Genomic DNA, 16,709 nt, shown 5'->3' with positions numbered 1-16,709 from the left:
CCTTTAAAGCGCTCCATGGCATTGGGCCGGGTTACTTACGGGACCGCCTACTGCTACCGAATATCTCTCACCGACCCGTGCGCTCTCACAGAGAGGGTCTCCTCAGGGTGCCGTCGGCGCGGCAATGTCGTCTGGCGACACCCAGGGGAAGGGCCTTCTCTGGAATGAACTACCCCCCGGACTTCGTCAGCTCTCGGACCTCCGGACCTTCCGCCGCGGGCTTAAAACGTATTTATTTAATTGTGCAGGGCTGAGCTAGATTTTAAATTATTGGTTTTAAATTGGGTTTTATTTGATATTTTAATTCTAAATTTACGGGCTTTTTAGAATCAGTTTTTTAATTGTTTTATATTGTATTTATATGTCTTTTAAATGCCTGTACACCGCCCTGAGTCCTTCGGGAGATAGGGCGGTATATAAATTTGAATAAATAAATAAATAAATAAATAATATACCTAAAAATGCCTCACTTAGAATAGATGACTTACTTCAAGTAAGACTATGTAGATTTGCCATTATTGTTTCTATGGCAGTCAGTTTGAAATATTTTGATAAAATAAGCAACTGCTCCTCTTTAATTGACCTACAAGAATTATTCCTCATATTTAAAAAGTACTTGTATTTTTTTTTCCCGTATTAGAGAAGGCACTCCATTTTGATCATTGGAAAACAAGATACACTGCTTTAACTTGATTCTTTGTTGCAATACATAACCTGCATCCTCACCAAACAAGGAACAATGCTAAATGTTTTCATTTAAGAAAATTTATTACATTGAGAAAAGAAGTAATATCTCTGTACAGTTTAAAAGAATGATAAACTTCAATAAAAAGCACGGGGGTTAGGAGGAGAGACAATGAACTAACATGGATGAAGGAATTACCTTTCACTGATTCTCTCCTCATTTCATATTTTGTCCATACTTTCTTCCTGTCTCCAGGTATATCCGAACTATGTATCTGGGGATCCAAAGCCAGAGGCAAAAGGAACACCAGCGGCGCTTTTACTGGGCTATGATGTACGAGTATGCAGATGTCAACATGCTGCGCCTCTTAGAGACCTTTCTCGAGAGCGCCCCTCAATTGGTGCTACAACTCTGCATAATGATCCAGAAGAACCGTGCAGAAGCTTTACCGTGTAAGTGATCTGACTGGTGCTCCTCGTTTTGGAAGAGTGTGGGACATGTTTGGATTTCTCACCGAGGTGGAAGGTTCTGTGGTTGATACGGTCCTTCACATTAGTCAAGGGCAATTCCCCCCAACTGAAGAGAATACTTAATGTACTTTAGGGTAGAATTGTGGGATCCTTGGTGCTCTCTGAGCTTGGTTGATTGCTTGCAGACATTTCATTATCCTAAGGTGGGTTGGTAAAGGAATATGAGAGGATACAGGCCTGGGTTTAGGCAAACCGGAAGAGGCAGAGGTGAGATGGGATGTTCTAGGAAACATCACCAGTGCCTGGCCCTGACAGTTGGGTAATGAAATATCTGCAAGCAAACAAGCAAGCTTGGAAAGCACCATCAAGAACTCCACCGTTCCCCCAACCCTGTACTTCCATAAGATTAAAGAAGGTGTAGCTCAGAATTTCAGAAAGCTAAAAGGCATTTCCTCTAAGAAGGTCTGTGAGAAGGCTTCCATTCCTGCTTTTGCAGAATCTCAAATCTACTTTCCCCTGCCTGTCTTGCAGTGAACATTCTTATGGAACATTAGAGAGAAAGGCAGGCGTCTAGCAATTTGCTTTTTCATTATTACATATTGATTTTCCAAGAAGGAAACCAGAGAGTGATTTAACAATAATAGTGCCATTTCAACAATGGAATTTTTTTTTGCATGTAAATTACTGTATATACATTTGGAGGAAGGTAAAAGTATAAAGTAAATAGAATCTGAAGGATTGCAACTGGATACAGTGCAATGAGAATGAAAAATTTGCAGTGAATGTGGGCCATTAAAAATGGCTGGTAAAACACTCTCTCTCTTGGCTTAGATAGATGATCAGTTCAGTCCCCTGGCAAGAGTAGTCCGGTACTTGCTGGATAAAGAGATGAGGGAAAAGGAGGGAGGGAGGACAGGAGGCAGAAGAGAAAAAGAAAGAGAAGGTATTAAAAAGAGAATATAAAATATTCTAAAACCCTGTCCTTAGCTTCAGCCTCTGACTGATTAACTCTGAAGGAATGCGAACTCAGCAATTTACTGCTTCTAGCATAACACATCCCATTCCCATGATTTTGTTTATGAAATAAGTCTTAGCAGAGAACAGGATTTAACCCCATTCCGTTAATCCTGGACTTTCTTTTACAAACTCATGGGAAATTCTGATTCCGAAATAACTGCTGATATGGCACAACTATTTTTTCCCTTATGTTTTAAAAGGACTTGGAGAATTCACAAACTCCAAAGTACTGTGAGCTAAGCTAGCTTCTAGCTACAGATCCCGAGGCTTTTGATTTAGGCAGAAAAGAAATTTCTGACAAGTTCTTAATTTTTTTCATTGTTTGCAATGGATATTGAATTAAATGTTTTTCAGTTTTCTGACTTTAGGTCACTATTTCTTAAACTTGGCAATAAGCCTCAAGCCTCAGAATTCCCAAAGCAGTGCTGGCTATTCTGGGAGCTGAAGCTGACACATCTTAAAGTTGCCAAGTCTGAGAAGCACTGGTCTAGATAGTGCCAGCAAGCATAGAATGAAATTATGTTTGTTTTCTTTCTCTCCTTACCTCTCTTCTCTCTTCTCTCTCTTTCTCAGACACACACAGCATATAATAGGAGGACATGTTTATCTGCTATTTCAATTTCTTCTTATTCTAAACTGAAGCAACAACACTATTAACTCATACAGGACCATCTCATATAAGCGTTAAAGTATTCTAGTGTCCTTAGCCCTAAGACCTCTTAAGAGCCCTCAGGGTCTTTACTTCTGCTTTATTCAGCTTTTGGAGAGAATTAACTCAGCAGCAATTTAATATTCCCTAATAACTCCTACAATACCCAGAAACACTCAGTGGACCAGGGCATTTGCAGAGAGGAGATTAAAGTGTTAAGGTGGCACCTAAAAAGAGAGTGGGGCTTCACTCACATCATCACAATTGCCATTTTGATTTTTTGGGGCACCCATCCACCATAAAGATGCCCCTACAATGAACAATAGGAAGGCAAGATACTGTTGTTACTCGTATGTGATAGCAGTTTGTGGGTCGTCTGACAAATAAGGAGTTCTGAGCTGGAGGTTGAAATGTGTAATCTCTTCAAGATAGACTAAACTAGGATGTCAGAGTCATACTATGAATGCTAATACTACTTTATTTTAGGGTTACAGTAACAAAATCTTCCATTCCTTTACTTTCCCTTCCATTCCTTTATTTTCACAAGAACTAGGGAAGGTTGTACTTGAGACAGTTTCTCAAAGTACATTTCTGTTTTGGGTTCAAATTTATTTTATTCCACCACTGCCTTGACTGGGGCTCTTTCTTCTGTTCCTCAAAGTACTTACTACTGCCCATTACAGAATGCAAGGAGGGACTCTCTGTAAATGATATTTTTGAATCTCCAGATGGCAGCTGGGATAAAACCAGTTAAACAATTCAAACAGCAACTGATGGGAAAGGTTCAAAATGCTAGTCCATTAGCTACATGTCGCTTACTACTTATAGTTCTTGAAGTAGATGAGCCCAAATATATAAACCTTGTTATGTATTGGAGGGAGGAGGTGGTCAAGGTTTTAAGGAACTTTGCAGGTATTTAAGGCTAATGTCTTATCTTCAAAATTCCTGAAACCCCTTTCAAAATCAGTGGATCAATGGATTACTGATTCCATCCCCTTTTGGAGTGCAGCACTCAAATTGTCATCTACAGTTTGGTGTGGCTTTTAAACTGTTTTACATGACAAGAGAGTGAAAACCCTGCCTTTTCTTTTATTTGTTCAATTTATAAGCCATCCATCTCATGTGACTCAACTGTTTTACATTTACCAAGGCAGTAAATCTAAGCATAAAGTGTATTAATTCAGATGCAGAGTAGCAAAACAGAAAAGAGCCTCCTTTAATGACAAGTGTTTTAAAATGGAAAACTACATATTAAATTATGACTGCCATATTGCTGCAAGCATCTGAACAATTACTAGATGGAAGCACAAAACTGGTGTCCCGAAGGTGCTTTTTCAGGAGGCAACTGGACTTCTTTTTTTCTTTGAAGATGTTTCGCTTCTCATCCAAGAAGCTTCTTCAGCTCTGGCAGGATAGTGGGGAATGGAAGGATTTATATTCCTTGCAGGCAGCTGATCATTTTCATCCTTTTAGAGCAGGGGGGTGGTCAAACTTGATTTGAGGGCCGCATCAGGGTTGTGTTTCATCTTGGGGGGCTGGGTAGTGGTGGCTGGGGTGCATGACCAGGGTGGGTGTGGCCAGCTCAACGTCACTCATTGAGGCTCCATTTTCGACTGTGACAGCCTCCTGCAGCCCTCTGCCAGTGAAAACAGACTGTGCAGCCTCCCTGGGCCTCCATTTTCACTGGCAGATGGCTGAGGGAGGCCATCGCGGCCAAAAATGGAGCCTGGGCAGGCCTTGCACAGCCTCCCTGAGCTGGGTTTTCGCTGGCAGAGGCACCCCAGGTCGGTTCTTCACTGTTTCTACAGTGACCTCACAGGCCAGATCTAAGCACCCTGTGGGCTGAATCTGGCCCCCGGGCCTTAAGTTTGACACCCCTGTTTTACAGGGTCATTGAAGCACTTGGAGGTTTATCTGTGTACTCAGGGTCACCTGAGTAGTGCTCCTGGTTCCTGTAGTCTGCAATTCCCCACCCCCACCCCGAAAATCCATTCCTACTCCCACACCATTCAAAGGTGTTCATCCCACATGGCTAAAAGTCTGTAGAGATTCTCAGTCATCCAGGTCATGGTTGTCTCAAAGGTGCTTTTTCAGGAGACAACACAAAACTAGTGGCATCTCTTATCTGCCACTATTTTAGTTGGTTTTTTGAAGTTTTGCTACCCCAATATAGTAGTCCTAGTTAAGGAAAAAATTAGTTAGTGTTGGGTTTTAGGATTTAGTGTCCATGGTCTAAATAACAGATTACTTGACGTTTAGCCAGCAACTTTGGCTGGCAGCTTCAGGAGCAAAGTCATCTGCTATACAGATCACAGGCAGCTGAGCAGGGATTGACTCCTGTCTTTATAGCTAGATCTCCTGTATTCCCAATCAAGTGTTGGGAGGGTGTAAAAGGCATACTAGACTGTCAAGATAGAGAAGAGAAGTGGAGAGGTCAGGGTCAGTTCTCTTTCAGAGACCAACTACAAGCTTGTTGTGAAAAGGCCATAACTCAGCAGCAGAGCATAAAACCTGGATAGATTAATGACCTAAACTCTGAAATTTATCCACTTTGTTGTGGAGATATCTCAATAGAGTAGCACTTTGTATATGTCTCTAATTCCCTTTTAAAATAAACTGTTGTAACCTGAGGCTATTGGACAAAATTACACTAGTGCCACTTTCAAAGATTTCTTAACATGCATGAATCAAAATATAAACTAAGCTGAGACACATATTTGAGAGCACATGTAATGGCAGAATAGACAGAAGATTCTGGGCCTATTTTGTCCCTCAATGGTAGGATTTCAAATAAGAGTGGAAAAATGTTCACAATTCACTTTTTTTCCTGGACAACTTTATTTCAGGAAGTTAGAAATCATAGTCACTTAGGCCATTATCTAACAAAATGAAATTCAATGTAGAGAAAAGCAAGGTTTTACATGTAGGCAAGAAAAATCAAATGTACAGTTATAGATCAGATGAAATCTGGCTCTAAAACAGTAACTATGAGAAGGATCTTGGAGTCCTAGTGGACAATCACTGAAATATGAGCCAGCAGTGTGCAGCCGCCGCCAAAAAAACCAACACAATCATGGATACATTAACAGAGGGATAGAATGAAGATTACGTGAAGTGTTAGTACTGCTTAGTAAGACCACACTTAGAATATTGCATCCAGTTTTGGTCACTATATTATAAAAAAGAAGTAGCAACTCTGGAAAGAGTGCAGAAAAGAGCAACAAAGGTGATTAGGGAGTGGAGGCTGAAACATATGAAGAACAGTTGCAGGAATTGAATTTGTCTGTCTAGTGAAAAGAAGGATTAGGGGTAACATGATAGCAGTGTTCAAATATTTGAGGGGCTGCCACAAAGAAGAGGAGATCAACCTATTTTCCAAAACACCAGACGGCAAGAGAAGAAACAATCAATGGAAATTAATCAAGGAAAGAAGCAACCTACAATTAAGGGGAAATTTCCTAACAGTGAGAACAATTAACCAGTGGAAGGGCTTGCCTTCAGAAGTTGTGGGTGCTCCATCACTGGAGGCTTTTAAGAAAAGACTGGACAGCCACTTGTCTGGAATGGTATAGGGTCTGCTGCTTGAACAGGGGGCTGGACTACAAGACCTCCAAGGTCCCATCCAACTCTGTTATTCTTTTATTCATTATTTGCTTATTTGTTGTGATGTCACAGAGGATATTAGCAATTTAAGAATCACAACCTTTTATTGATAAGCAATGACAGCCATCATCATAAACCATAACTGCATATAAATTACAGTTGCTGCTTCTGTAGGTGATAAAATTATGCAAATGGTAGTCATCATTTATTATAGGTGGGATCATGTTTATGCTTATTTCTCTCTCTCTCTCTCTCTCTTTCTCTCTCTCTTTCTCTCTCTTCTTCCTCTAGATCTTTTTCGCTAACCTGACTCGCATTATAATCATGTTTCACACCTGCCCCTCAAGAGGATGATGTAAGCAACTGCGTCCTTTCTCCTGTGTCTCCAGTTTAACTCTGTGGATTTGTGTGTGTTCTCCCGGCAGGTGTATCCTCTGTGGCCTCCCTGATGTCCCTGGCTTGGGTGCTAGCCTCCTATCACAAGCTTCTCCGGGACTCTAGGGATGATAAGAAGAGCATGAGTTATAGAGGAGCCCTTATCCATCTCTTCTGGCGTCTCTTCACCATCTCATCCAGAGTTATCTCTTTTGCCCTCTTTGCTTCCATCTTCCAGCTCTATTTTGGGATCTTTGTCGTGGTCCACTGGTGCGCCATGGCCTTCTGGATCATCCATGGTGGGACAGATTTCTGCATGTCTAAATGGGAAGAGATTCTCTTCAACATGGTGGTAGGGATTGTGTACATTTTTTGCTGGTTTAATGTCAAGGAAGGGCGGACCCGATACCGAATGTTTGCCTATTACACCATAGTCTTGACAGAGAATGCTGCCTTGACGCTCCTTTGGTATTGTTACCGAGATCCCGACACTACTGACTCATATGCTGTGCCAGCGCTTTGTTGTGTCTTTCTTAGCTTTGCTGCTGGGATAGCGCTGATGCTCTTATATTACGGCGTCCTGCATCCCATGGGGCCGAGAGCTAAGATTTTTGCCAGCTCCTGTTGCGCCGAGCTGCTCTGGGGCATTCCTTTGCCCCCTGACATTGAACCCATGGCTCCTCAAACCCCTGGGTATAGGGTGGCCCAGGCTACGCCACCCAGAGCGGCCACGGAGCAACAGGAGGAACTCACAGCTGACACATGCTTACCAGTTTTCCAAGTGAGAGCTATGGTGCCATCAACTCCGTCTGGGAGACCATTCCACCCAGAAGGTCCTCTCATTAAGATAGACATCCCAAGAAAGAGATACCCAGCTTGGGATGCTCATTTTGTAGACCGAAGGTTGAGAAGGACTATAAACATTCTCCAGTACGTCACCCCCACCGCTGTAGGCATTAGGTATAGAGATGGACCTCTCTTGTATGAATTGCTACAGTATGAATCTTCACTTTAAAAGCTCCTTTAAATGCAAATGCCCCTACACACACAGAAACACACACACACACACACACACAAACACACACATACACACACAGACATGCACACTATTGCAAATAAACACCCACCTATTAAAAGAGGGATTTCATGGGGGGGGAGGGAGAGAGAGGTGGGTTTATGGTCAAGACAGTTCTGAAATAACCTTCCAATAAGTTTTCTTTCTGGTTGCTCTATGTATTTAAAGGAAAGAGAGATCCTCTATGTTTTATAAGTAAAAATGAAATGAAAGGTTTTCTTTTGTTTTTTACACACAGGAGAAAGCAAGAACAACAACACAAACCAACCAGTATTGCAAACTTCCACAATTCAGAGGTTGGAGAAAAATTAATTACTTCACCTCTGAGTTTTATATCTTACACCAAGTGTAGGACATTATTATAGGGATTGGTGCTGATTGAAAATAATAATACTAATAATAAAAAATAAAACAAACAAACAAAAAACCTACAACTGCCTTATGCCCTTAGGTGCTGAGTTTCATTACGTACTGTCACCTTCCTCATGCAAAATGTTTTGATTATTTTAATGACATATAAATAGATAGATAGATAGATAGATAGATATAGTGACACACGCACACATAGGTGTGTGTATGTGTTTATACATAATATTAAATTGTACAAAAGAATCAGGTAAAAAGGAAATGCCATTGGTTTTGTTAGATTGGCACAAAACAGGTGAAAATGATTACCCTCCCACCCACCCACCCCAGTGAAGGAAATGCCAGGCTAAAGTTTAAAGAGAGATCATGGCTGTGTTTTGATTGGCATAAAAGTTACTTTAATCTGATATATTTAAGTTCCACTTTTTCATGTCATTTTGAATGGGACTGTACATTAACTGCATCCCTGCTATAGAAAAAAGGGGGTGATTCTTTATGATTCACTATATTAAGCTTGAATCTCAGGGTATAATCCTCTTTTTTCCCCAAAAAAGCAATGAAACCCCAAATTTTGATTTGCATCTGTTGTACAATGACTCAACAATTAGTATGGCTCAGAAGCACAAAAATGTCCCTTCTGGCACAGAGCCTGCCCAGTTCATATTTTAAAAAAAAGTTCATGCGCAAAAACTATTTATTTCCTTGAATTGAATATGGAAAGCATTATATCCGTTTACATCTCTCCTTGTCTGAAAAAGTTGAACCAAGGTGCAAGTCTCCAAAAGCAAGTGATTTCATTGGCTTTTCAATGCAATTGTCACTGGTATCTTTAAACTTCAAAGCTGAGAATACCTTTTAGATAGCCTTTAATTTTAAATTAAGTAACAAAAAAACAAGCATGAGAGAAAAGAAGTACTATTTGAAGGAGATGATAAAGTATTTTAAAATTCCATAACAATTTCTCTCCTCCCCTCTCCCAATCATTTTCAGTCTTAATAAAACTCAGCATAGTAGCAAAAAGAAAGTCCATTTAGAGGAACATGCTTTGATTGGAAATTGGGCTTCTGACTACAGGCATCATTTTAAGGCTATGAAGAGGGATATATGAATTGAATTTGCAATGATGCAGCTTGTTTTTTGTTTGAGCCTTAAAGTGATCTTATGGCATTCTCTGGTTTGTTTATGTTTTTCTATTTTCTAAGGAAAAAAGGAAAACAAAAAAAAATGAAAATGGAGGATTGAATCTCTGTATGGAAATAACTCATTACTGATGTGTTTCTGGTGAAAATTTGGTGCTTAATATTTCTATTGTTTCTATAGTTGTCATGATTTAGCCAAGAATCATTTGACTCTAATAGCATTTCTGGGGAACTACAAACACAGACTTGTTCTGATGGTGTCCTCTGCTGAATGTATGTAGAAAAGAAACCACCATTCAAACAACAACAGGACAGATTAGTATAGAATTTCAACCTCAACGTTTCAGATACCTGCTCACAGGAAAACTCTACAGCTAGACTCTGCAAGTCTGCATAAACCATATTTGATGTCTGAAGGTTAACATTTTGCTTATTTTCTTCTTTGGCTCTCAGCTGGAATAGCAGACTGTGTACAATATTTCCATTCACAAATCGCTTTGTTAAAATTATTTTTCTCTTGTCTAGGGCATCTAAGGTTTCAGTCTCTTGTCATCAGAACCGAGGGACAAAAAAGGAACAAGTGAACCATCCGAAACCAATGCCAGTTTTGGGGTATGGGTGAAATTTTTAAAAACATGCATAGCGATCTAAGCCAAATAGATATCTTCAGAACAGAAATCCAACAAGAGAGAATGGGTGTAACGATGGAGACTTTATAAACTAAACTGGTGGAAGCATTTGAAAAAAAGTTATACGAATTGTATATTGTTAAGCTGAAAGTTCTTTTCACCTGAATATACCTGACAGTAACAGATTTTGCAGTGATGCAGGCATTATTATCATTATTATTACAAATATGCTTCAGAAAAGGGTTGAGGATTTATTAGGGTAAACTCCAAATGCACAAAAGTCTTATTATTTAAAAAAAAAGCCAAATGTTTACTAGTCTCAGGGCAATTAATAATTCTTTTAGACTTAGCAACTCTGGGCTTCTTATTGAAATTTGTTGTCTGGCCATCCTTTTATCCAGTCATTATTTTTTTCCCCTATTTACTGAGGATAGTCTTATTTCAAACCTCCTACTTTTAATAAAACACTGTATTCATTTTTTTTTTATTGGAGGGCAGGCACATACTAAAATTGAAATTTCATGCCCCTACCCAGAACCCTGGATATTTAGATATATGTAACAGATACCCACTTGTATTTATTTATTTAAGAAAAGTTGTATGGCTGCCTGCCCACTCACTCAGTGACAGAAAAATTAGAGAAAATATTTTCACACAAAGGCAAAAAATGCAAAGAATTACAAAATGTTTGGGTCAACATAATAACTCTATCCTTATTAGCATTCCTAATTTAATAGTGAACACGGTCTCCCTTTCTGACTTTTTCCCCATAAAAATGAACAATGGTAGACTGAGACAACATTTTACCTGTAAAGATTAAAAATGAAGGCTTTTGGTAGAAGTACTCATTATGTGTAAAGAATTCTACAAATGGTTAGTCTCTGACAAAATGCTGCCACTTTTCTGTTTTTAAATTTCCCCTCCATTACCTCTACTTTCAAATAATAAATAGCAAATAAGACAAATAATAAGCAAATAATAATAAATAGCAGATTTCCCATGCAACAAGTTTGATTTGCAATTGTGAACAGTTCTGAGCTAAAGTGGTTATTCCTTATTTTTTTTATTTGGGAGTAACATCCCCGGTATGTATTGGGATTCTTATTTTTTTCTTTTTATTTTAATAAATCTGTTTATTAAGGCAGTTTTTAGGATATAGTATTGAAGAGAAAATAAAGGAACAGAGAAGGAAGTGCAAATATGACTTAAATATGCAGCAGTGCTTCAATTTTCAAATACAGTAGTATAGAATATATGTTTATATCAAACAGTTATAATGTAATACACTTTAGTTCTTGCCATCAACCATAATAGTACATTCTTCTACATAAAGATGAATCACTCTAGTGATTGATTAATTTATCATAATAAAAGTAATTCAGCCTTTTCATAGTCAAAGCTGTGCTTTGTTAGATTTTGAGTTAGATAACAGCTCCTATCTGAAACAAGCTAAACATTAAAAAAAAAAATTCAATGAATAGAAAAATCTTCATATCATGGACTTCAGCCATCTACTGCTACAGGTAATTCATCATATTAACAAAGGTCTGCCTGTCATGACAATTATTGATCTAGAAGGCTTCAGGTAATTTTCTCTCTGTACTTTCCTCCTTTTTGCACATTCTTTAATTATCTTCCCCCATCCCAAGACAAATGCTTCTAAAATGAAAATAGTATAGGAGAGTAAGTCACTTATGTGGTTATTTTCTGGCTGCAGGGAAGTAGTTAAAACTCCTTATTAATTGTAGTTTAGGGCCTTTCATTACTGCTCACTTAAAGTACAGAGAGAGAGAGAGAAATTGCCCATCATTTTGCTGGCAGAAAACTATCAGCGTAACATGTGCTGTCCCTATTGCAGATTTCTATCCTGTCTATTTTATGCAGTCACTTGATGTTCCTTAAATATTGATGGCCTTTCCTCCCTCAAGAAACCAGGGTAGTTTTCCAAATATTAGTCAGTGTAATGAAGAAGAAACATTTGATGCGTAATAAAAATAAAGTAACACATACCCTTCAAAAGTTGTTTCTATGGAAGATGAAAAGTTTGCTTAAAGCACAAACCTATGCTGTTCAAATCCAAGTAACCCTTACTTATTCTCAAGTAATGCTATAGGATTTTAGCCTTAAAGGAAGAATGTTTACAACAACCAGAGTGGAAGAGAAGCTTATAGTTTTTATTATTATTGATGTCTTTCTATAAAATTGTTAGCACTATATCAAACTTCATGTATCATCCAGTATGCAAGAGCTCCCAAGCTACATTTAAGTGATGACAACTATGCACCCAGTAAGTCATTCAAATGGATGGGTCTCATATCTACTGGTACCAGTTTGCTGCTACAGACATTTTCCTCAGTGCCCAATGCTCTCTGGCCAACTGTCTCATTTGTTTTCCATTAGGATTAGCATGAAAAGGGAAGCTAGCATGTTACAAGGCAAAGCATTCAGCATGGGATATTATCTTTATTTGGCGCTTCAGAGGCTCAAGACTTTCTTGCCAAAATACAAGGGACAGAGGGGTTTATTCAGTATTCAATTTCAAAATGAGCCTTTGATCCAAAGAAAAAGTAATATAACATTACCTTCCAATAAATGGATGTTTTGTGACTAGCTAGGCCCACCTTGGCAGCCATTTTAGGATTATGTATGATAGTCCTTGCGGCCGGTTGTTAGAATATCCACAATTTTTCACAATGGGCCAGCCCATTTCAAGGAATTGTTCACTTGGGAAAGCAATTCCTTTCGCTTCTCAGCAATAAAATAATCCCCACTCTCCTTGTAGTTTTGTTTGAGTTGGATATTATAGTTAGTGTCAGAGTAAGACTGGGAAAACTCAGGATCAAAAAGCTTATATTCTTATGAAACTGACTGAATGACATTGTAATACTTATCTTTTCTTGGGCTAACATATTAAAAACAATTTGAAAGATCATATTGTGGGGGAGGGGTGGATGAAAAAATGGGTACCTGGCTCTGAGATCCTTGAAGAATCTTGGAATATAAATGTAATAAATTATCCATCCAGGAACACAGCACTCCTCTGCTAATAATGAAAACAGACATAATTTTATTCAGGCTTCTATAGGGAAGCCTATAAAAAAGAAGTGATTGTTGTAATAATAAAGAGCAAAGAGCTTCCATCCATCTAGTTGTATCAAATCCAAAATGCTTCTTCCAATTCTATTTTCAAAGCTTGTATGGCTCACAAATATCTATATTAACTTTTACTTCTATTTGTAATTGAAAGATAGGGCAAACACTCAATAAATCAATAATGAATTCCAATTATGTCATTCCTTCATTCTGGAAATAAATCTTTAAAGGCTTCCATTGTATGCAAGGTAAAATACCAGAAATAAGTCCTTACTAAATCCCTTAAATGATAATGAGTCATTAGTTCTTAGCCTACCTCATAGGATTATTATTGACAAAAAACACTTGCTCTTGAAAAAAATACAGAAATTAATGCTATCCTTTAGGTTCCTTTTTCTGGTTTCTTTTTTTTTGTTATTTTTTAAGTTGGTTAATTGATTTAGTTTTGTTTGTTTGTTTATGATCTATTGCATGTTTACATTTTAAATTGATCTTTTTTGTTACGTTTTATACTGAAGTGATCAGTTTGAGATTGAAATTAGCATTAAAATAATTTAAATAGATTATGATTAATATAACTGGCAATTTTTTCTTCTACTCTTTGGGACAAAAAAACAGCTATGGTTCCTTTCTACCTTACTTTAGCCTGATCAGTTAAGCAGGGCATTGATGGAGAGTTAATGCTGTATACTGTGTTCAGAATACTTCAGTTTCTGCACACAGACATTTTAATCTCCATTCTCTCCACTCTCTTTTTATTTATGGCTGCAATACCTATTAGCATTGTTTTCAGTGTGTTCAGAATGTTACTTTTAATTTTACTCCCAATAATGCTATGGGAAAGGACAGGCATGAAAACAGTATTGAATAAGTCATAGCTACCTAATATAACTAATACGACCAAATAGAGATCTGGATCTGCTCTCCTATACCCAAAAACTTTACTTTGAACTGATTATCGCTTTTGCAAACCTCTACCTCACCATTATATCAAAGAATACTGATAGAGACTATACAAGATTCAACTTTACTTTCACAAGAGAAGGCTATGAATAAAATGTGGGGCTTCATTAACACATATTTTCATATAATTTGTCTGCAGAGTCCCCCCACCCACAACTTTTGATCTCGTACTTTTTGATCAATTAGGAGAAGAATGAGCCACTGGTTGTAATGTTGCCTCTGACACAAACACATTAGTCTTAAGCAAAATTGTGATGCCTGTGCCTTACATCCCTGTATGCTACCCTTCCCTTCAAATGTATAAGGTTTTCTGGGGAGAGGGGGAAGAAATTGTGTCTTGAACTGAGATCAATTTCGGCACAATTTTTGTGGAAGGTTAATGTCTTAATTCCAATCCCAAATGTCAAGAGTTGGGTAGCTACCCATTTCTTTCCACCAAATCCTACGTAGACAGCAATTACTCCATCAACATGAAATATTAAATATGGTTCTATTATATCACATATAGCAGATAATCCTCAGATAGCATTATCCATAAGAGAAGTCTGGAAAGTTTAAAAATTTGGTGCTAAAGCAACATTTCTATCCTAGCATTTTTCAACAGAATCCCAGAGGGGCTTAGATTAAAAAGAAATCTCAAGGCTGCAAGCGCCAAGGCATGGCTACTATTTGTACACCTGCATATTTACTTTGGAGTTGGTGATTTGCTAGTTTGCAACCTATTCTACTACAAAAGCCTTCTTGTGCCTGTTTTGCTGTGCCATTTTTGGCACAAGGCCTCAGACTTTTATCAGCTAGTCAGTAAAAAAAATTACACACTGCTGATTCTGCACATACACCCCAATTCCAACATTTTACAAAATTAAACCATGGTAGTCTACTTGGAACATTTCACACAAAGGGAAGGAAAACATTTCTGTTTCAGAAAATTGTGGGAAATGTTTCCATATTTGTCTGCTGCCTTAGACATTTTCAGGATGGCCTTGACTGTTCAGTGCATGGAGGCTGAAGGAAAGATCAGTATTTATCTTTGAATCTCAGGTATATTCTGGTGCAGGGAAACTCAGCTAATAGGACATCTCAAGGCTACCCCCAAAGCAATGTGGGCAAATGTTTCATTGAGGCATTCTGCCACAAACTGTTTCAGTATTGACAGGTCTGAATAAAAGTTTACAATACAATCACTGATTTCTTCTAGAAGCAGGGTTTTAAAAAAACAGTGAAGAACCCTCCTACAGAATCACCAGTAAATATTAACCAAACACCAAAGTACTATTTTGTACTAGAAGATTCTGTGAGCTCCAACAAGAAATTTAGGAAATGGAGATGACAAGTGTTTATGTTTCCACAGCATCTTCTTTGAACCACAGGCTAATTTACTCACAGAGGTCTCTTAATGGCCATGTGATTCATTACAGTGGGAGAGTCAAAGCTGAATGTGGGAAAAGATTCCACGGAAAAGCATTGTGTTGATATGAATGTTGGCAATATGAAAAGGCACTTTCATTTATGTGCAAGAAGTATGTCATCATTTGGTGCTGTAATCTTCAAATGATGGTCTGCATATATGAAGCAGTCTGTGGAGTAGACTAATTATAGCATGTGGGAAAGAAACATCTATGGGCTGAGAGCAATCTAGCCATGAAATCTTCTTTGTTCCCCCATGTATGTTGTGAATCTGGTGAAAGAAAAGGTATGTGTGAGAGAGAGAGAGAAAGAGAGAGAGAGAGGAGGGGAGGATGAATTTAACACCACCAAGAATAATTTTGTATTTTCCAACAGTTTTATTATGCCATTGTATTTTTTTGAACACAAAAAGGACTAACTGCTTTGGTATATATATATAGATTTCAGGTTTTGTTTGATACCAGTGATGATATTGGGGTTGTGATGTTGGGGTTGTGATGAAGACTGTTCATTGGAAATTTGTGGTTTCTATTTCTGTTGTAGAGTCTTTGAACAATGTGAAATCTCTCCGTAATAGGTTTTGTTGTGTCTTCAACTTATCTATTTGTAAATTATTTGTGATTATCTTGACCTACCTCACAGGGATGTTGTGAGGCCCAGCTAACCATCTCAGAAGCTGATGGACAAAAAGTGCTAAATATGTGTTAATCAATTTATAGTTTAGTTTTATATTACCACTAGCTGTAAGAGTGTTTAGTTAATCTGAAAGAGAAACTGTTCTCTGCTAATAATAGAGGACAATCTCTTTCATAAATGGTCTGAAAAATACTTTATTCCTCTGCACAATGTTGAGGCACATGTGTGTCATGAGGCTGGTTCACGCACATATATATGTAAGCCTGATTAACCTGATGACTTTCATCCGATTGTGTGAACAGACTTCAGTGAAAAGCCTTATGGTGAGCAAATACAATTTCATTTGTGATAATTGATAGCATGTTCACATACACAGACCATCCCCTGCTTCACTCCTTGTGATAAAATTGCATGTGTGAACCAACCTTTTATTGACCCTCAACTTTCACCAGTTCTTGCCATCTGATAAACCTGAGCAATGTACTAGCCAGTATGATAACAGTGGTGTGATTCTTAATGCTAGCAATCTTCTTGTTAAATCAGTGAAATGCTTGCTCATACTTTGGGGAAAAGCCTTGATTTAATGAGGGAAACAGTCAACA

The 16,709-nt window shown here is 38.1% G+C and overlaps 1 protein-coding gene across 1 annotated transcript in view; it reads left to right on the top strand.

Annotated features, from left to right (window-relative positions):
• Nucleotides 1-7,814, top strand: part of XKR6 (XK related 6) — a 201,685-nt gene extending 193,871 nt beyond the window's left edge. Inside the window, exons 2-3 of the mRNA XM_058164828.1 lie at nucleotides 941-1,137; nucleotides 6,850-7,814. Coding sequence (XP_058020811.1) covers nucleotides 941-1,137; nucleotides 6,850-7,814 — 1,162 coding nt within the window. The remainder of the gene's footprint in view (nucleotides 1-940; nucleotides 1,138-6,849) is intronic.
• Nucleotides 7,815-16,709: the final 8,895 nt, after the last annotated feature.

The sequence above is a fragment of the Ahaetulla prasina genome, chromosome 1 (genome assembly GCF_028640845.1).
Source record: "Ahaetulla prasina isolate Xishuangbanna chromosome 1, ASM2864084v1, whole genome shotgun sequence".
NCBI lineage: Eukaryota > Metazoa > Chordata > Lepidosauria > Squamata > Colubridae > Ahaetulla > Ahaetulla prasina.
This window is presented reverse-complemented; position numbering and strand designations above follow the sequence as displayed.